The 22,928-nt window shown below is 37.6% G+C and overlaps 1 protein-coding gene across 1 annotated transcript; it reads right to left on the reverse strand.

Annotated features, from left to right (window-relative positions):
• Positions 1 to 2,562: 2,562 nt before the first annotated feature.
• Positions 2,563 to 16,933, reverse strand: LOC307161468 (uncharacterized protein). The gene is made up of 2 exons (XM_079876190.1): positions 16,469 to 16,933; positions 2,563 to 4,277 (listed from the first exon to the last, which is right to left on the reverse strand). The coding sequence occupies exons 1-2, from the start codon at positions 16,563 to 16,565 to the stop codon at positions 2,845 to 2,847; spliced, it is 1,530 nt and encodes a 509-aa protein (XP_079732316.1). The 5' UTR covers positions 16,566 to 16,933; the 3' UTR covers positions 2,563 to 2,844.
• Positions 16,934 to 22,928: the final 5,995 nt, after the last annotated feature.

Raw genomic sequence — 22,928 nt, forward strand, 5'->3', positions numbered from 1 at the left:
TTCCTGCCTACAAGATCCTTTACCACGGCTTCATGGACAGAGAAGACAAGGCACTCTACAAGGACCCCCTGCATCAGCTGTTTGCTGATTACAACGTAAGCGAAAAGGCACAGACACAGATTCGGTTCTTTCACGAAGACCTCAGCAAAAAAGGCAACTCATTACAGTTGTTATTCTTTGGTTCTGATTGCCTACCTGCACTATGGTAACCAAATGATTTTCAAGAGCCCTTGATTTTATGTATTTATTTTCTTCAGGAATGACGCAGCTGGGAAAAGACCAGAAGAAGAGGGTGGTTCAGAAAGTGTGGCATGAAGCCTCCACAACTGAGCTGCACCTCAAGTGTTTATACAGGAGTGCTTCCAGTCCTTAAAGAATATGTCATGCTGTTCCAGGTGAGTTACAGATTGAGTCCTCCACTGACAATTTAACTCAAATGAATGGTACATATCCCATCAAGCTTTTTATCTAATCAGAATGATTATTTGGAACATTTGGATTATGATGATAAAAATGTAACAATTTTGTGGTGGCTGGCCTCAAAAAAGAAATTATAGCAATCTCTGAGAATAATTACTTAGAATTACTTAGGCAGTCAGACACTTATCCATAAACTGCACAACAAACAGCTGCAAGTTTTCACAAACTTCCTTGCCTGCTTTGTCCAGTCTGAACACCTGAATCCAGTGCCAAAAGCTCTGACTACTCTGGACTTTGATGGCAAACTGCTACCTGCGAGAGAAATGTATGTTGGACGAGACGCGGATCGGTTCAGAGTGGCTCATCCACAACACCCTGTGAGTAACTGGAATGATTCATTTGGAGCCTCTGCTGTGTTTGTATGATTATATGTACACTAGTGTATGTGTGCTTGTTGTTGATCTGTTTCAGCTGCTGAAGCCATTCCTTCAACAAGTCTCCAGGGCATACATTACATGTGCCAAATACCTGCAGAAAAAGCTGTCTTTGCAGAGCAAGACCCTGCAGTGTTTGTCTGCCATAGATCCTGTTGTGAGAGGGCACTCTCAGACTGGGTTTGAATGAAAGAAGCTCACACATATGTTGAGTCACATGCTGCCACTCACCAGAAGATTCTTCATTATAGTGTGGACCAGACCCTGCCCACTTTCACAGACATAGATGATATTGTGACATGGTGGGCCTCAGTCTTTAAAACAGGAAAATATCCAGGCCTGTGCCAAGTTGTAAAAGCTGCCTTGTCCATCTTCCATGGTCCCTTGGTGGAATCGTCCTTCAATCTGCTGGGTGACATTATAGACCCAAGACGCACCAGCATGAACATCGATACATTCAGTTCCATCCAGACTGTCAAGTACACTTTGGTGTCCAGGAATCAGAGTGCCATAGAGATGTTCAGGAGGGATGATAAGTTTGGGGAGGTAGACAAGAAGCTGTGCAGCAACATCAGTTCTGCAGGAGTAAGAGACAAGGCCCAGCAACAAAGGAAGTTGCTGAGAGTCCGAGAGAAGAGGATGGAGTTCACTGCCAGCCAACTACAAGTGCTGCAGAGAAAAGGCTTGAAGCCACAGAGGAAGAACAAATAGCAAGAAAGAGACACATTGCTAAGCAGCGAAAACGGGCACTTGAAAGACTTGTGCAGGCAAAAAGACAGAAGAAATAAACATTTTGACCAAGTTTTGGCTGGTGTTCCAAAAAGTTTAATTGGTATTAATAAATGTGCTTTTATACTTGAAGCAAATGTTGTCTTTTTTTGTCTTTAAATTCTCAAAAAAAATTTTTTTTTGACCATGTCACCTTTTTCACCTCTTCTGAGTTAGCAGGTATGAAGCAAACAAACATGGCACAACAGCCAGGAAATGGTTTTGATGTGCAAAAGGCTGGGCTGCAAGGCTGATAGTATGGCGTTTCCCCTCCAAAACTCACTTCCATGAGTTGTGATAAAACTTATGATGCAATATCAGATGCTTGCCAGATGGTTCCCCACTCGAGTTGGGCCAAATTCATAATTTAAGAATTGGCTTAAAGGAGGCTAATGTGTAAAATTTAGTTAAAAGGATAGTCCACCCAATAATGGACCATTCCAAACCTGTATGACTGACTTTCTCCTGTGGAACATAAAAGAAAAGTATTTTGAAGAATGTTGGTAATCATTGTACGGAAGCCAAAAGGAATCAAAGTTGTTTGGTTACAAAAACTCTTAAAAATATATTTAGAATTCTGCAGAATAATGTGTTGTTTTCTACCTAAATTCAAATTCAGCTCAAGATCCCACATTCACAACACCTGTTTTGGTAATGAGTTGAGTAGAAAAAGTAAGGCAAGCAATATTATCCATTTTTTGCCTTCTCCAAAATTTTAGGTGTGAACACAATCCATTTTACTACTAAGTGTGATTCAAAAAGATTTGTTGCAGGAACCCACCTTTTTGCACATGTAGTTTGATATTAAAATGAACTGTAATTGTTAAAGCATTAACTACATTCAAGTATTTCAAATTAATTGCTTTTATTTTAATTTGTTGACAGGCCTCCTTTTAATTTAACAGAAAATAATTACATGCAAAGAGAAAAATATGCAATTCAAATCAATTTTATTTACAATGATTTACATGTTTGATGATAATGTACATTGTTTCATAGCATATCTTCCATGAGTAATCATTTAACAGTTCCATTTAAACCTTCATGAAAAATATAATTTTCATATATTAACAAATTCTTGTTATGCCCACAGTGAGCAAGCCAAAGACAAATTTTTCATAAAGTGTTAGTAGTAAAAGAAAAAACCTGCCTTGTTTCTCCCAAGGGTTCCCTTGATCAAATGGGTTTTTTTTGTTTTGTTTTTTTAACATCGAGGGCCTATTTAAGGATTCTCTTCAAAATGACTTTCTACATGACTCTGAAGGGTTACTTGACGAGTGAAACTCTTTGCACACAATGGGCACGTGTAAGGCTTCTCTCCAGTGTGAATTCTTGTGTTACTCTCAGGGTTTTCTTTATTTGTGAGATTCTCCCCACTTTGATGCCAAATGTCCTCTTCAGTGTGATTTCTCATATGCCACGTAAGGCTTCCTTTATGTGTGAAACTCTTTCCACACTGACGGCATGTGAACGGCTTCACTCCGGTGTGAATCCTCGTGTGAACATTAAAGTGTCCTCTATGAATGAAACTCTTTCCACACTGATGGCATGCAAACAGCTTCTCTCCAGTGTGAATACTTCTGTGAATCTTAAGTTCTCTTTTCTTTGTAAAACTCTTTCCACACTGATGACATGCAAGAAATTCTTCTTCTGTGTGATTTCTCATGTGCCAATTAAGGCTTCCTTTACGTGTGAAACTCTTTCCACACTGATGGCATGTGAACGGCTTCTCTCCAGTGTGAACTCTCAGGTGATCATTAAGGTGTCCTCTATGAATGAAACTCTTTCCACACTGATGGCATGTGTAATGATTCTCTTTAGTGTGGATTCCAATGTGACACTTAAGTTTTTCTTCATTTGTGAAACTTTTTCCACACAGACGGCATGTTAAAGGGCTCTCTATGGTGTGCAATCTTAAGTGAACCTTAAGTTCTCTTGTATTTGTGAAACTTTTCCCACACTGTTGGCATGTGAAAAGTTCTTTATATGTATGAATCCTCTTGTGCCATGAGAGGCTTGCTTTTTGTGTGAAACTCTTTCCGCACTGATGGCACGTGAACGGCTTCTCTCCAGTGTGAATTCGTATGTGTTCATTAAGGTGTCCTTTATGAATAAATCTCTTTCCACACTGAGGGCAAGAGAAAGGCTTCTCTCCAGAGTGACTTCTCATGTGAATATTAAAATGTCCTTTATGACTGAAACTCTTATTACATTGTTGGCATGAGAAAGGCCTCCCTCCAGAGTGAGTTTTCATGTGATTCTGAAGAGTTAATTTACTAATGAAACTCATTCCACATTGATTACATGAGAAAAGCTCTCCAGTGTGCATTTTCATGTGACGCATAAGCTTTTCTTCATCTGTAAATCTCTTTCCACACTGAAAGCAAGTAAAAGCTCTCTCTTCAGAGTGAATTTTTAAGTGAACATTAAGGTGCCCTTTATGTCTGAAACTCTTACCACATTGAGGGCATGTGAAAGTCTTCTTTCTGGTTTGTTTTTTTATGTGATCCCCAAGGTGTCCTTTTTGTGAGAAATGCTCAGACTGTAGGTTACTAAAAGGTTCTTCAGTTACGAAATTTTCAGGTATCTGGAAATGAAAGTTGTCCTCCACTTCATTCAGTTCTTGACTTTCCTCTTTCACTTCTTTCATCAGGCCTAGAAGTAACATAAAATTGACAAATATTAGTTCAAGGAAGGTGAAACAAAAAATACAAAAAAGTGAAGCCAAATTAAAGATAGATAGCAAAAGACAAATTAACTTTCCGTTTCTTTTATTTGATCTTTATTGTGCACAAAGGTCATTGTTATGTTATGTTATCAATGTTATGGTCATTTTAGATGCATTTTGATGTTTTCTCTGTCTGAGTCAGAAAATCATAAAAGCAGGAAAATATCCAAATTATTCTAAGTCAGAAACTTTTCAGGTCAAGACTATATTGGGTTTGGACCTGGGCTCAACCACTCTAGGGGAAATTTGTAAAGAGACACTTTGCAATTACATGTCAACTTATTTTAACCCTAACACCTAACCTATAACCTAAGTCTACTGACAGTCTACTAATACTCTAATGAGATTGAGCTGACATGTAGTTGAAAAGTTACTTATAGTTAGTAGAATGTCTAAAGTGGACTATCGAAATAAAGTGGAACCGCTACTTTAATCAGCTGAATGAAAAAAAATTCAAGACTCAAACCTGTAACCAAATTCTGTTGTCAAACAATGACTGTGGACGCAGCTCATGGACATTTGTAGTACTGATAGATGCCTTTTAATTATTTCCACTTTAATTTTTATGTTGGGATTTTTTTTATTGTAAAGTATTTTATGAGAAAATGTTTGAATAAAACATTAAAAGATTAATGGCTGAAGTTATGGTTATTATTTATTGGTAGGTTAACTAAAGGATTAATCAACTAATCAAAATAAAAGGGAGAGGCAGAGGACGAGGGAGGGGGAGGGGGAGAGGCAGAGGGAGGGGGAGGGGGAGAGGCAGAGGGAGGGGGAGAGGCAGAGGGAGATCTGGCAGCAGCAGTCAAGTTGAAATGTCATCTAGCACTTCTGAAGATGGATGGAATGATGTTGACATTCCAGACGTGACACCACCACAGCCTACCTTCAGACCCACCAATGCACCAGGACCTCAGCTCATTCGTACAGCAACCTATACAGTTCTCCAGTTTTTCCAAAAAGAAAAATTTCAAACACCTTGTTACAGACAATAATTAAAAACACTAATGACTTTGGATCAACTCACTACTCAAAGCCATCCAACCCGTGGATTGACGTTACTTTACAGCAGTGGTTCCCAAACCTGTCCTGCCGGCACCCCAACTCATCAGCTCATTATCACATGGGTTAATGAGCTGATGAGTTGAATCAGGTGTGTTTGATTAGGGAGACAAAGAAAATGTGCAGTGTTGGGGTGCCGGCAGGACAGGTTTGGGAACCACTGCCTTACAGGATATTTTTGCATTCATGGCCAGGGTATTGTGAAACTCCCTGCAATAACGGATTTCTGGCGAGGGGGTAATCTCTACAGCTTGCCGTTCCCAAAAAAGGTTATCACAGGAAAGAAGTTTCTTCGGATCTGCCGCTCCCTTCACCTCAGTAGCAGGGTGGATGATACTGCTAATGAGCAGAGAAGAGGAACATCACAATTTGATCACCTCTGCAAAATAAAGCCACTGTACATGGAGATGAGGGATGCCTGCAAAAGGAACTTGGCCAAGAAATTTCCATTGATGACAGGATGGTTGCCTCAAAAGCACGTATCGGGCTAAAGCAGTACATGAAAAATAAGCCTGTTCGCTGGGGATACAAACTTTTTGTTCTTGCAGACTCAAGAAATGGGTACACTTGGGACTTCTTTTTATATGAAGTGAAGCTGCAAGGAAACAGTGGCAAGGGGCTCAGTTATGAGTCTGTGATGGAGCTTCTTGACACACAGTTGCTTGGCACAGGCTACAAGTTGTTTGTAAATAATTTCTACACCAGTCCCTCTCTTTTCTGCGACCTCCTTCAGAAGAGGATCTGGGCGTGTGGAACCATACGCTTAAACAGAATTGGGTTTCCAAAAACAAAAATCAATGTTCTGGGCTTTAAATCTCCCCGTGAGAGTATAAGATGGATCCGGAAGGACTCCCTCCTCTTTGTCCAGTGGCGAGACACAAGGGACGTGTTCATGTGTCCCACACTCCACACAGCCCATGCGGGGGACACGGTTCAGAGGAGAGTCACAGATCCAGATGGGCACTGGGTGTTGAAGGACATCTCTGTTCCACCAGCAGTGAAGGAGTACAACCGGTATGTATTATATAATCAATCTTTTATGCTATTTGAAATGAAATAAAATATCTCAATGTTGTTGTTTTTTTTTTATGTCCAAACAGGTGCATGGGTGGAGTGGACCTATCTGATGCCCTAATAAGTTATTACAAAGTCATCCACAAGACATTTTTTTATCACTTCATGGACATTGCTATTGTGAATGCCTTCCTTATCTACAAGGACATCACTAAAGGTAAAGGAGAGGTACCCATGCACCAGAAGGCCTTTAGGGAGACACTTGTTGAGGAGCTGGCAGCTGGCAGACCTGCTCCATCACCCACTCCACTCACAGCACATCACAAGCCTGTGCATATCACTGGACACAGCACTGGGGGTCGTCTGAGGTGCAGACACTGTCAGGCAAAGACACCAATAAAGTGCTCCTCCTGTGATGTGCCTTTGTGCTTTGTTCCAAATCGTCACTGCTATAATGATTGACATGTTGCTAATAACCTTTGAAAAATGTTAGCTGGGATCTGTTGTAGAGCACCCATAGTTTTGTTTGAGTACCAGATGTGCCCCTGGAAGTGATATTTTCTTTGATTCTGAAAAATATTATTTGTAAATCGTTTGAAATACATACATGTGTGTATATATTAGGGCTGGGTATTGACACAAATTTCACAATTCGATTCGATTTCGATTCACAAGCTTGCAATTCGATTCGATTTCGATTCAATATCGATTATTTTGGATATCAGGTACAAAGCATGGCAAATTATTTTAAGTGTTTGTATACAAATCAGTTAATTTTTACCTTCAATATTATAGTAGGCTATACTGACTCCCATAGTTTACAATAATAGTTAAGAGATTTGTTTTCCTTGAGAAAATTTTATTATATTATATTATTTTTTATAATAATAAAGTTATATGAAATTATATACAAATTTAAATGGTGGCTGTCATAAACTTTCCAGATTTATTCAAACATGCATTAAATATTGAAGAACATTAAAAATTATAATGAATATGTAATATGGTGCATATATTTAACAAAATGCTCCTCTCTAGAGTTATTTTTTCTAGCTGACTAACGAGTTTATGGTCACTGGATAATGTTTTTTCTGAGGTAAATGTGACGTTACATGACATTGTTTACTAATGTCTTTCCAAGGTTGAAACTGATTGAGCGATTCCATGTGACATGATACGGACTTCGATAAGTTGTACTCTACCTTTTAACACACTTGCAGATGCTCATTCATGTTTATTTCGCGCTGTAACTGGTGTTATTAAGGCGGAAGAGAAGATCATGTGCGCTCACGCTGCTGCTTCTCTTGAGCTGAGCTGCGCCAGAGCGATCTCACGCCACAGCGCCAAACCGGTAATTATGTTTTTGAATTTCGTAATAAAATAGACGTAATTTGAAATCTGATACTTTGTTTCATATCAATAATAACAAAGCACAAAGATTATTGCGATTTATTGGATGGGATGCGTGCAACAATGTTCCATTCATTCATCAACTGAAAACAGGATGACTAATCGATTCTTGGGATTTAAGAATCGATATCGTTTCGTAAAAATGAGAATCGATTAAAATCCAGAAATCGATATTTTTTTACCCAGCCCTAGTATATATATATATACACACACATATATACACATACATATGTATGAAGAGTTCAGATGCAAAAGCCTCTAAGTGCCATCTGAAATTTTCTTCTAGAATGATCATTTTTATCAAGCTTGTATATTATTATATTATTATTGTATATTAATTTTCATTGCCATTTAAGTGAAATTACTGAACTTAAATATAAATTTCATATGGCACTTAGAAGCTTTTGCATCTGAACTCTTCATATATATATATATATATATATTTTTTTATAGTGTGAGTTCTAATATTAAAGTGTTTTAATACCATAGCACTTGTTTTGTCTCTTTATTTGTAGAAAGTTTGGTTTCAAGAATTGAAGAAAACACTATAATGTGTTTATGCTTCAGTTACTATGTGTCAGCAATTACTGACAGTAAACTTGGATAAGGAGTATAATAGCTCTAAGTGTAACCTTTCATTAGAGCCCAAAATTATGAATGTAGAGTAAAGCATTCAAGAACAGCATGTTATGTGTCTGTGGTTAAAAAGGGCCATTTGGAGTCTCCAAGAGGCCTTTTTTGGGAAGCGCCTAGACATAAACTTAGATAAATGTGTAAAACACCCATTTTCTAAGGTATTGTTATAAAATTTTAAACTGGGTTTGGTAAGGCTTCATGCTGTGATCCCATTGTGTTTTCCAGCTAATAGCTCCCAGCTGTAGTTATCTGCAGGCATCTGTTTACACAGATCCCCCCCCCCCTCCCTTTTTCAGTGTGTTCAAAGTTCTATTACTCAATACCAGTAAGACTTACAGTGATTCTGACTGTTTGGGAACAAACCTCAAAGTGTCCCCTTTCAAAATATGCATATACTCCAAATGGTTCAAGAACAGCATGCAATTTAATTTGGGTAGGCCTTTTTTTTAGATGTTTTTGGCTAATTTTGCAGGAACGCTTATTTACATTTTCTTTCTTATGCTATGATGCTTGTCTGTTGTCTGATTAAGACATTACATATTTTGTACCAGACCATTTATGGTTGTTTATATTGTTCAATAAAGTTCTTGGTAAAAAAAAAAAAAAAAGCTACTGAGCCTATTATTATTGTATGCAGCGAGCAAGGTTTATGTGCATGCTCCAAGTCTTCTTCTCTGTTTTTAGTGCATCTGTGACAGAATTACAGCGCTACACACTGGTCTGGCATGTATACTACATCGTTTTGAGTCGTTTCAGTGGTTTCGTGTGTACGCAGATATTTCTTGAGACGACGCCGTGTTTAAGGAAAAAAAATGTAGAACGATGAAAAAAAAGATCGGATAGGGAAAGCTCTGGCTACGTGTGGATGTGGCCTAAGACACTCTTCTCCGCTTCTCAAAAACATAAAACATTAGTCTTTACACACATCGTGTTTTAAATAAAGAAAATGCTGTCCTTCAATTCAAACAACCATATTTATAATTATAAATTAATTATTATAACTTCATTCACGATTGAGGCGGGTGGATCTACTGTATGAGGTTTTGCCGACAGTTTGAGGATCCACTCGAGTTATGAGGTTAAGTCACAAGCTCTTAGAATAAAGTTCAATTCAAGTTCTGATATAAAGTATAGCCAAAAATCTAATCAAATCATTTTCAGAACATTCTACTCTACAAGAGTAATATTTTTCTATTATAATTTCAAGTTTATAATTTCTTCAAGTTAAAACAAACTTTAATTTTGACGGTTTGTCGTGAAGACATTAGAGTTTCTGTGTGTGTAGTTTTATCAAATAAACTGGTGAAAAGTGAGTAGTGAAGTGACTCAGAGTTCATGTGTTCACTCCTTATTTAGTGAGACGGCAGACGCTAAAAACACCTCAAGCATCTAACATGCTTGAGTATGTATACACATTCACTCAGAGACGAGCAGAGCATGCAGACTTCTTATTTAAATAGTACTCTTATTTAGCTTTAATAATTACAGACGCTAGAGTAGTGGTTCTCAACGGGGGCGTTCAAAGAACAACGGGGGGCGTTGGAAGCAAGATTTTTGAAAGGGGGGCGTTCACAAGTTTAAATATGTAACGCAAATTTTTGTTCATTTACTTTTATTAATTTTAAGCATTTAGTAATTTATTTGTAATAAACACTTTAAGTGGGCTATTTAAAAAGTGTTAGGACTATGTTTATGTTAAATTATGTTGTAAAACATATGCGCAGAGTGTCATATTGTGTGTGCACACGCGTCTCTGGTACGCGTGAATGAATACGTCCGCAGCCGCTCTACTCCTGACCGCAAGTCCACCGTCAGTGTTGTAGGTACTAGGCACTAGGCAGGTTTTTTGTGTTCATTTCAATATTGCATTACGATTGAAAGTAGTATCAATAATGTCAAAAATATGATGTGCAGTCAAGTTCGGGTGTGTGTATATGCTGTTTAAATGAGTGTTCTCACCGATACGCTTGTTGTGATTCTTCTTCCAGTTTAATGCGACATGTAGCCTAAGCTATGTATCGTTACTTTTGCAACGACTTTATTATATTTCCAGTCATAGACCAGCGCTCAAGCACTGACTAGAATCCAGCGCTGACAAGAATCAGCATTCACGTGCTCAAAAATGTGTTTCACGCTGACAACAATCCGGTGGTGCCTAGAATCCAGCGCTGACTAGAATCACGCAGCGGAGGAATGGAAAGTTGACATGCCATTAAAAAGTATTTACTTAAGAAACACTTATATTTTTTCAAATATTTTCAATAAATCCTGTTCCAATTCACTCCGGCGACGAATTTTAAAATTAAACTAAATTCTATTTATAAGGTAAAACTTTTACATTTTTAGGCATTAACTAATTCCAATCCCTAAAGCCAAAATGTTTTCTTTGTTCACCAAGTAATTTACTGGTCAGGCATTATTGTTAACTCGCAAGGCAGTAAGGAGAAAATGACAATTTGATGGATAATTAAAATATATTCTGCAATCACATTTTGGTAATGTATTAATTCAGCTGTCACATCTGAGCGCGAAACACTGCTTGGGTAGTTTCAAGATATAAAAATAATTAATAATACAATAATAATTTAATTGTTCATATGTGTTTATTCTTGTTAGAAGAGTTTTTTTTTTACTGATTATGAACACATAAATCCCGACAAACCAAATGAATTGTAATTGTATTAATTACACCATTGAAGAAAAAAAGCTGATACCGAAGGTATTTTAGGCCTACAATTCTAACATAATTTTTCATGAAAAACCATGATTGTATTTATTTCTTTTTTTTTTCGAAAGTAAGGTTAATGTAAGCAGGTTCTTGCAATACTCTCCTAAATGCGTAATAAAACCTAAGTGCAAACATTACCGCTTTAATGACCCTCCTTTATTTTTTCAGTGCATTTGTTTTACAATATATGGTTATTCCTGTCATGGGATTATTAATATTATAACTATTATTATGTAGTAGTGTAATTTTTTTCACTAAGGCGCATAGGCGGAAATCGCGGGGGGGTCGGGGGGGTCAGGACCCCCCTATCTGAGGGTTGTCCCCACCTAAAAATATAATTAAAATATGTGTATTGTAAATAATATAATGATATATACTTAAAATAATTGTTTAAGTAGTAAAACAATAAAAATGCAAACGGGGCAAATACAAATAAACGTTTTAAAATTTTGAGTCCCCCTCCCTTGCCTCAGTGCTTCGGTCCACTGCCCGCTCCCCTTTTACCTCATCACAAACAACTCCAATAAACTCCAGTAAGTCAAGGCTATTTTATTTACTTTAAACCTCGGATGAAGTGATTATTTTCTCTTTAATACAGAATATGCTGCGTCTGCGTCATTAATAAATCATTGACATAAAATGTTATGATAACCAATCACTTACTTTTGTCACCGATGTAGTCCGCCTCGCTATGTTGGCGATTATAACCTTGTTTTATACAGTCTGTGCGTTAAACGTTACCTAGATTGTTTAAAACCGTTCCTTCACACACACACCCAAAGAGTGTACGCATACACCTTGTGTAGTCTTGTAGATTAGACAAGTGCGGGTGCGCATTTAGATTTTCACGCTTTCACTGTGTGATTTAGTCAGTTTATATCATTTAATATAGTTAATCTAATATATCACACAAAGAGTGCAGTTTTTCTCCAGATATTAACATGATAATAACTGTGATTTAATAAATTGATAATTGAAAAGTTTACTTTGACACCATATTGCCTGTTTTAACTCTATTTCGCCAACGAAAATAGTTGAAAACTAAGCCAAAGCACTGTATTTGCGTCTCTGAGAAACACTGAGGTATTTCCTTACTGAATTATGAATCAGCTTTTTGAACGAATCAGTTGAATAGCAATGACTCACTCATTAACAATGAATTGCTGCCACCTACTGGCGGTTTTAATTTCACATTTAAAGTATCTTTTCATGTTTTAAATAATTTTACATATCAATATTCAACGTTTTATGTTTTAAACAAAACATTATTTATGTCTGTGTAAAATCTAAATGCCATTTCAAATGCAACTTTTGTGTTTCCTCTCCATTGCAAAGATTTTGTTGATATTATTTAATTTGATTGGTAACAGCCCTATTGTGACTTATTATTATAATTTAATTTAATGTATGAAATTGACACAAAAGATGATGCATGCATATATTTAGGTTTAAAAATACATTTATAAAGGTAAAAATGCCAATGAAGGTAAAAATCTATTGAAACTTATTGGAAAAATTATTTCTGTCACTGCTGTGAACTGAACCGCCACACAGAATATGAAGAATATCAAAAACTTTAGGAGTCGGCTGTCCTCGGCAGTCCTAAACATGCCAAGTTACCAGCACAATAACACACTCAGCAAAATATTGTCTAATTATCGTTATCGATAAAATCCCTGAATTAATCATCAACCATCATTTTTTTTTTGTCAATTTTGCACACCAATGAAGAATATTTTGGTCAATTTAGTCAGCTTTTTCAATGAACCAGAGAGAAACTTTGAGAATAAGGATAATGGAACGGTCTAGCTACACTAATAATAGCGTTAAGGCTTTCCTCTGTGTACACACATATCCATAGAAAGTACAATTTTGCCTATATTATTGGTGTCCCCTTCAAAAAATTGCTCGTGAGGAATGTTATGTTTATTGTCCCCCCCAACATTTAGATGAAATTTACGCCCCTGCTAAGGCGACATTCACACTCTGTATCAGTCCAATGATTTTTCCCACTGGTGGTAATATTCCACAGTCGGAGAAACACTTTTCTAAAGGTGTCTTCATGTCCTGTCGAAAAGATCATATTTACGATTTGAAAGCACATGAATGCTACCACAAAGTCGTAAATATGAGTGGGATGCTCAGGATTTTCTTTAAGCCCTGATTTTTACAAGTTGGGGGCATTTCAGTCAGAATGTGGTGTACCACAATATTTGTAGGTATTTAGCAGTGACATAGTCAGGCAAAATAAATAAATAAATAAATAAATAAAAAAACACTTTGTGCCGGGAATTCGCTTATTTTGTTGCAAATAAAAACAAAGTATAGGCCTAATAATAGCATTGCAATAAAACAAATTATGTAACAATAAAGCTTACAGTGGCTTCATAAATTAATAAAAAAAATGTTAGAAAGCAAACCACCTGATGCACATTGTTTGTTCTTCATTTTCTAGGAGTACAAAAACCTTGCTGTATTTTTGTGTAGTTAATCAAGATAAGGTACACACCATAGACTGTAAAAAAATATGGACGTAGTGTCCGTGACGTCACCCGTAGGTTTCTGAAGAGCATTTTTGAAGCCTAAAGTGGGCGGAGTCGGCCGTCGCCATCTTGGCTTTGCGTCACTCCCGGATAACAGAAAATAGGCAAACAGGCGGAGCGTGAGTGGAGCTGAGGAGCTGGGCTATGGCTATCTGAAATCACCTAGCTCGACGTGATCGAGTTAGCTGATGATGTAAAGCCAATTAAACGTTCCTATTTTTGCCCTTCGAAATATTATAATAGTTAAAAGACATGGCTACAAGTGAGACTGTGTATTACTTCGAGAGTGTTTGTGTATGAAGGTGATTTATGTGCATACATGTCAGTCACTCTTTCATGGTCCGTCAGCGCGGCATCGCTCAAGTTCGTAGAGAGCTTATTCAGTCCATTTTAAATTCTGATGTTGGCCGTCTCTCAAATGGGTTATGGTTTAACCGTTAAACCATAGATATATTGCCTTTGAAGTGCAAGTAAATGCGCTAGAAAATCCGCGCTCATTCATGTGCATTTATTGCACGGACGGAGAAAGCGCCGACGCCTGCATGATTTCATCTGACGGTAACTTACATAAGCATATTATAATCCATCTGTTCCGTGAGAGCAGAACGAACGAGCATTTATTGACGTTTTAAATTTGAAAACCCCAAAAAGCAACGAAATTGCCAGACATCCATTAGTGCATGTTCACGGAGGAAAACAACTGAAATACAGCTCTGGTTTTTCTCTCGAACGATAACGACGGAATCCAAAGACGTGGGCTTTGTAACGTTACCCAAGTATTAAATTGTATGAAATAATAATCCCGAAAAAAAGCACAAACACTGCAGAGATGGCAAGTTCAGCAGCTAACATTGCTGTGGTGAAGTGACGGCTAGTAACAGCAGACAAACGGCTAGCACTGACAGCGGCAATCCATCTGTCACTCAAGTAGCTTGGCCACACCCTTAAATTTAAATATTAATCAACTAAACGGACGAGTTATAAAATAATTCACCCCCCTCACAGTTGTTATGAAGGGCAAAATGAGCTGTATAGACCAAATCCACATACAGACACCAGGCTTTAAACACGTTTTTTTCTGCTGTAAAATTTGGCATTTTAACATGGAGGAGATACAGATTTGACTCACTTCTGACAACAGCCTCAAGCGGCCAGTCAACGAATTGCAGTTTAACTCACTTCCGTGTTGGTTTCAAGAGAGAGACGGGGAGGTTGCCGCTTGGTACACACCAACGAAAGGGACTTGAGCACACATGATGTAGTCAGTGGTGTAGTCTAGTTTTTTGTAGTGAGTATACTCTAATATAACCCCCCCCGCCCCCCCCCCGCCGCATACTCACCCATCCCAGAGCGTCACCCCATAAGCACCACCACACTCACTAATGCATACAGTATGCATCGACATGTAATTGAGAGCATTATGAAATACTAAGTGTTATCAACATGTCAATTTATTATAAGCAACACAAGACTTTAACAGCCAATGACATTTACAGCTGGGGAGACTGGACTGATTTTCTACTGTTTAGTGTTAATCACCATCTAACTCAGTTAAGAGCTACCTTTAGCCTTAGATGTTATATGAATACGGTCCCTGAAGCACAGGTTTTATCAGCTGACAATTTTCAACAATTTTTTTTAAAGCATTATAGGCACAAATACAAATTTACTTTTAGAAATGGTGTTTTTGAAATTTTTTTTTATTTTAAAATACATTTTACTGTGCAATTTCTTTCTAATTAATTTGAGTTAGAACAAACTTTTATTTTGGTGGGTTGTAGACATTTGAGTTTCTGTGTGTTTTAATAAACTATTATTATTATTATTATTATTATTATTATTATTATTATTATTAGGCCTGAAGTATACTCTGTGCAATAGTAATATATTTCTGTTATAATTTCTTCAAGTTATACAGAACTTTTATTTTGACAGGTTGTCGTAAAGACATAACAGTTTCTGTGTGTATATGAAACGAATGAATGACGATAGTTTTATCAAATGAAATGGTGAAATTCTCATCAAGTGACTCTCATAGCAGCTCTGCGATGAAATGCACATGTGTAGCTTACATCATGTCTCAATACAGTGAAACGCTGAAAACACCACGAGCGTGAGTCACGCGTGCTTCTGTGTGTGTGTGTGTGTAGTGGAGCACACACTGAGCGCTCATTCCCAGAGACGCGTAGAACAATTGCAGTCTCTTTTAGCTTTAATATTCATAGACACTAGTCCATATCGAGATTTGATTCATTGTACAGCCCTACTTTTGATTTATTCGTTCAAAAATAGCCAAATTCCGTGACGTTCTGCTTTATATAGCACGTTCCATTTGTGACTGGATTCCGCGATATGATCCGTCGCTTCGCAAACACAGACGGGGTGAATTTATGAATGAAAGTGTGAAAGTTCTGACACAAAACGAAGTTGATACGTATCCTCACGCTTTTTTTAAGTGGGTATACGCAAATCCTTGGCCTTTTCTAGTGGGTATACCTGCGTATCACGTAGACTACACCACTGGATGTAGTAAACACGACATCTCAACTCGTAAATACGAACTTCCCAGTAGGACTTGAACGCAACACAAGTCAAATGTGGTCAAAAAAATCTAAAGTTTTGTTACCGTTTTCCCTGAAGCTTGAATGCTCTCAAATGCACAATATAATGTAAATGTACTGTAAAGTACCACAACAGTTATTGAGCAACTCATAATAACACCAACCTATTTGTTCCTCAGTTTCTTCGTCTTTCACTCTGCAGGGTTCGGGATCGCTCATGTCTTCACGCTCCTCTTTAATAAACTCCACCTTTATGTCCATGTCACGAAGCTTTTTCCTTCTAACTTTACTTTTCTCGAAGAATATTTTACTTTTCTCAATAGAAAGGAGTAGAAAAAGTAAATCACTGATCTGTAACTGTTCCTCGTGCGTGGATGCGCTTCACACGGGAAAACAATACAACTTGGCGCTATTTACGAGAGACAGCAACTAAAGCATTACAATATTATGTTGAATACATTAATTTCATATTACCAACGCAAAATGAGCAAAAGTAATATTACCACGTGAAATGCATTAGTTGAAACCCGATTGTTTAACACACCTTAGATACTGAAAGGCTCAAAAACAAAACACCTTTTCCCTGTGGAATAACAGCCGACTGAGGAGTCCCGGCGTCGACGTCATGACATCAGGGCGCTTCCTGGAGGCAAAACAAAAGACCTCCTGCTAAAGATTTCACTTCTAAATTTGGTAATGATAATTAAAACTGCAATTTACGTAAAGAAAATCTTGAATCACTTGATCATCTTTAAAAAAACAAAAACAATTTGGTTTTGAACTGTTTTGAGCTTCAACATTAGGGGGAGATTGAGGACGGGTGCAACCCTTTTTGCATCTCCTTAAATTTCTCATAGACTGTTTGTATTGCAAAGCCAACATTTTATTACAATATACCAACATCTGTCAGCTACAAATGTCCCACCCACACTGTTGCAACATGTGTACAAATGATAATATGTGTGCAAATTTGCTATAGCCTACGTAGACAAAGTAGCAACATTTATTAAAATGTAATAAAATTATTCTTTAACATCTTTTTCAAATGTATTTATTTTACTTGTGCACAGACAGGGTCTTCACTAAGTTAAATTGGCTGTATAAAGACAAAGACTAGTAAAAGGAAACAAAAACATTTTCAAGTAACAACCAGATTTTGGTAAATTATTACAATTTGAACTACAAAATAAAATTTAAAAATCCAAATCAACACAGAAATGTAAAAATACTTCTTCTGTGAAAGCTTACTGAACTGTGTGTTTAAGTGAATGTTGGAATTCTTATATACAACCCCATTTCTAGAAAAGTTGGGACATTTTATAAAATGCAATAAAATCAAGAATCTGTTATTTGTTAATTCTCTTGAAACTTTTTTTACCTGACAAAAGTACACAGAAAAGTTTTCCAATGTTCAATATCTCAACATGATCTCAATGCAAGTTTGCAAAGAATTTGTGTCTTTCACCTCCTGGTGTTCTTCTAAAATGAGGGTGAGCCACAAATCCGTGAGTACAGTTTACAAACCCGTGGGAACGGATTGCGAAAGCATGGGCACGGTTTATGAATTTGTGGGTACAGATTGCAAAAACTGAAGGCATGGTTTACAAATCTGAGAGCGCGGATTAGAAACTCGTGGGTACGGTTTATTAATCCGTGGGCACGATTTGTTAAACCGAGGGAACAGTTTGAGAATTCGTGAGTACGGTTCATAAACTGAGTGGACGGATTGCAAAACCGTCGCCACGGATTGTTTATTTTTTCTCCCACAGGTGACTTCCCGGGCTCTGTACTATGTATTCACTTCAACACTGGAAAAATAACTCTGCGTTTCAGAATCAGAATGAGCTTTATTCGTGCGGCGTTTAGCGGCATTTATTATGGGATTTGACAGTTTGATTCATAGATTAAGTGCTCAAATGGATCATACTATCACAAGTCTTTAGAGAGTTTTTTACTTTGAGACTAGGTGACTAGTCTAGACAAAACTTTCGTTCAAACGACTGTCAAATTAGTCGATACGCACATCCCTAGTTTTTAACGGAATGGTGGACAGCAGTGTGAGTAAAATAATAGATGCCCCAACCACGTTTTAATTTCAAAGTTTGGATGCACTTCTGCTTTTATACCATTGATGGGACAAACATGGTGAAGAGTTTCAAAGATGTCTATTTACAACGAGTGCTTACACAGATACACAAGGGAGTATGGAGGACCAAACCTGCAGAAATTAAAAATGAATAAATAAATAGATAAGTAGATGAATAAATGTGATAATAGGAAAATAAATAAAGGACTAAATGACTTGATAAAATAAATATGACTCATTTTTAATCAAATTTATTTTTGTATTATTATTTCCCCTAATTTATTATTTTTTTGCTTTCATTGTTTTATGTATTTTTATTCTTTTAAATTTTATTTATTTATTATTTTATTTATTTTCCATTTATTTATGCATTTGTTTATTTTTAGATTATTTGTTCATTTATGCATTCATTTATTTGTACTTTTCTGTGTATAACATGGAAATGAGGAAGGAGGTCCTGGTGTAGCTTCAGTGCATCAGTGGTTGAGAGCTCACGCAGAGAATCGTCAGGCCAGCTAAGTGATAGAGAGGAGAGTTTTCAAAGAAAATGTCTGCAAGTAGTAATTCGTTGTCCAGTTTGCAACGGGATGTGGCAGATCAGCTGGAATGCTGTAAGTTATTATCACCTATTCGCATTATTCCAAAATATTTTTTAAAATATTAAATTAAACTATTTTCCAGAAATAAAAACACAAAGCTGAAGCTACTTATGTGATCCCTCACAGTATCGTCATCGAGTCTGGAACTGTCGACGTCAGACGCTAGGTTGATGACACCCAGTCAGACACCCAATGGATGTTTGGTTTCTAGTCTAACGATTTTTCTGTAGTCACGTAAAAAAATCTTGACCCTAAATAACTAAAATGGTTGCGTTTCTCAACCACCAATGACTTCTATGAAAATCTGAATAATCCAGGGCCGCGTTTCCCTACCCTATGCCCACAACGCTTTTGGGAAAAGCGGCCCTGGGCTGAATCCGGAATTTCACCCTAACAAATAACAAAAATAACTGCTGAAAGTGAGCTGTTTCCTTCAGTTATTTTAAAATCACAAAGAAAGGCACTCTTTCATTAGAAAAAAGTATCCCACCTTTAATAGTTGAGCAAATGTACAGATGGTCTGCTCGCGCGCTTTAACCACCAACTGGTTTTTAAAGGGAATGGGAGATGACACTGGTTGGTTTATTTCACGCTACGCTCAAAATACACCCATTACTCATTAAGAGAATAGGGACAGCCCTTTTAGACCATGCGCGCTGACCATTTTTACCGTCGTTAACCTAGCAAAAGTGGATTCGGACTCACCCTATGTGCTCTTGCGCCGTGCGCTTTAGACTATGCGGTTAGATCCCCTAGGTCCCCTAGAGTCCAGTGGCGGCGTGCTTTACACCACTGCATCCAACGCTTTGTATTGCACTTGGTGATAACAATGATAACAGGAAAATATTGCAAAAAAAGTTTGTTACTAGAAGAAAATAGTCTTGCTTAAGTAAGTTCAGTGATGGTTCATTTTTGTTGTAAAAAAGTTATTAATTTAGCTCATTTATATTTCTAGCAGCTCTGGAGAAAACCGTGACTTGGTGATGTAAGGCTTGGATGCAGCTGCCCGGCCATGGAAACCCATTACATGAATCTCTCTACACACTGTTCTTGAGCTAATCTGAAGGCCGCACGAAGTTTGGAGGTCTGTAGCTATTCCCCCCGTAGAAAGTTGGCGACTTCTGCGCACTGTGCGCCTCAGCATCTACTGACCCCGCTCTGTGATTTTACGTGGCCTACCACTTCGTGGCTGAGTTGCTGTTGTTCCCAATTCGCCTTTTTCACACGCAACCGGAAACTACGTCACGCCGGGTAAACGGATTTCCGCCAGAGCTGAAACTACGGTGTTTTCATATAGAGTGAACATGGAGCAGTATTTCACAACTTCTCTCTCGACACTGCCACAAATCCGATTTGAGGATGTTGACAGAATTTTTGGACGGCACTCAACAGTTAAAGAAGCAAGGCTGAGCAAGGGCTATAAATTCTTCGTTGAGGAATTTATTCACAATTATCAAGGTAAGTTGACAACTATCTGGCGCAAGTACTTGCAACATTATGAATGCTAATTGCAAACCATTTTTATGTGTTCAGTCTCTAATGTTGTTGATCGCAAGGTGGTAGTGAGAGCTAGGTGTTATCGGTCAATGAGGAGCCCCACACACTTGAGGTTATATAATATGCCTGATCGTTCTGATATCAAGTTACTGCGGTTGCAGATTTTTTTCCCTTTATTTTAGTTTCACCTGTCTTAAGGTTTTCTTTGTTGGTTTTTCGTTATGTCTCTTTCATTGCTTCTGCGGTTGCAGACTACAGCTGTCTTTCTTGCTTTTGCTGCTGTTTGCAGCTTTCAATTAACAGAGGGATAGTTTACTTCAAAATGAAAATGCTGCCATCCTCACCCTCAAGTTGTTTCAAACCTGTATGAATTTATTTCTTCTGCTGAACACAAAGGAAGATACTTTGAAGAATGTCATTTTTTCTTTCCTACTATGGAAGTCAATGGGAATTAAGACATAATTGAAATGTCTTTCTCAGGATAAATGATATCAAGACAGGAGCCTTAGTGGGTGTTAACAAATATGGCAACAAATACTATGAAGACAACAGACACTTTTTCGGTATTAATGTACAATTTGATGTGAACTATCCCTTTAATGTAGCTCACAGCATAAAATTACAATTCATTAGCTAAACTATTGTCTTCTCAAACAGGTGTCATTGGAGACAGAAGAGGTTGTATGTATTTCTGCCTATATGTGCAGCTGTGCAGCTGGTAAAGGGTTGTGCAACCATCTGACAGCACTTTTGTATCAGACGGCCCACTATGTGCAGCTGAATTTACAGTCTGTCCCACCACCACCCTGGCCTGCATGAGTGAGCCACAGAGATGGCATCGTCCAAGAACACAGGCATGCATTTTTCCTTTTTTGCAATTGGTAAGAACACTATAGTATCAACTCAAACAAACAAGTAAGTACATGTTAACATCAAAGCATTATGGACTAATAATGCACAAGAGTGCAAATTAAGTAACAAAGGTATAAATGAACATCACCCAAGATTAATACAATCTGTTAACTGTTATTACTCATTATTATTTCATATTGACTAAATGCATAAACTAATGTCAATGTGTATAACCTTATTATAAAGTGTTTCCAGAATACTTTAACACCGCATTTGTTTGTTTTATACTAAGGGAGTCCATCCAGAGGCAGTGAGTGAACTTGTTGTCCTGAAGCCAAAGTCAGCTGGGAAGACTGGAATCAAGTCTACCCTATACAGGGCTTACACAGGTAATACACAACACTGTATGTGTAAACGTGTACTCAGCTACAACTTAATGTGTTCAAGACTAATAGTTTGTATTCATTTCTTTTGGTCCCCTTCCAGATCCTGATGTCTTGGCTTCTGGTACAAAACTGAGTCAGATCCATCCCCGGCCTTTGCTGGCACACATACTAGAGGGCATGTCAAAAATAGAGTTGGTCCCCTCACAATTTGGTCCTGTACCTCGTGGTAGTCCACTTTCATACCAATGTCCCCCTATAGCTGCAGATGTTCCTGTTGTTAATTTCCCCCCACTACCTGTGCTTGGCTATCAGTTTGGCTGTAATTTTAAATATGTGCCCACACACCATCAATCATTTCATCTGGAGTCTATAAAGGTTACCCATTGTTCTGCTTGTCAGATTGAAGAGGCCACAAGACTATAGTCAAAATGCACTGCTTGGGGACAAATGCGGCAATCAAGGGTTACTGCAAGCAGGTTCAGGGAGGTTTGTCATGTAGTTGGGGATTCATCTGGTCAGTCATTAGCGCTAAGAATCATCAAGGGCACGAGACAGACAAGTGCTATGAAACGTGGCCTTGAACTTGAGCCAGATATTTTGAGAAAATATTCTGAGACAGCCAGTGTTAGTGTCCTACCATGTGGTTTTATTATCAATCCAGAAGCACCACATCTAGGAGCCAGTCCAGATGGACGAGTGCATGATCCATCTGAAACCTTCCAATTTGGCCTAGTGGAAGTAAAAAGCACATCTGATAACATTGCCCAGGTTCCATTTATTAAACTACAAAGAGGACAAGCCAAACTCAAAGAGACCCACAAGTACTACTGGCAGGTTCAAGGCCAGCTTGCAGTGACTGGTCTACAGTGGTGTGACTTTGTGACTGACACAAAATCAGATTTCACAATACAGAGGATCTGGCGAGATGATGCCTTCATAGCATCAATGAAAGACAAGCTAGACATGTACTATTATAGTATTTATATGGATGTGTATCTTTCAGTGGTATAAATGGACAGTTTCTGTTCATATTATAGTACATGACCTTTGGATTTATTCTTATAATTGTATATATACCCAACATTTATGTACATAATGGTGAATACATGCTTATATTTTTAATTTGATCTTCTGTAATATATGTGATTATATGTATGCATACACATTTACTAATTGTAAATGTATTTATATTGTGGGAAATAAC

The sequence above is a fragment of the Squalius cephalus genome (genome assembly GCF_949319135.1).
Source record: "Squalius cephalus genome assembly, chromosome: 7".
In the NCBI taxonomy this organism is placed as follows: Eukaryota; Metazoa; Chordata; class Actinopteri; order Cypriniformes; family Leuciscidae; genus Squalius; species Squalius cephalus.

Excerpts from the sequence above, each read along its gene's own strand:
- LOC307161468 (XM_079876190.1), bottom strand. The coding sequence starts at position 16,565 with ATGGACATAAAGGTGGAGTTTATTAAAGAGGAGCGTGAAGACATGAGC. Across the intron at positions 4,278-16,468 it reads AGAAACTGAGGAACAAATAG|GCCTGATGAAAGAAGTGAAA; the intron begins GTTGGTGTTATT and ends TGTTACTTCTAG.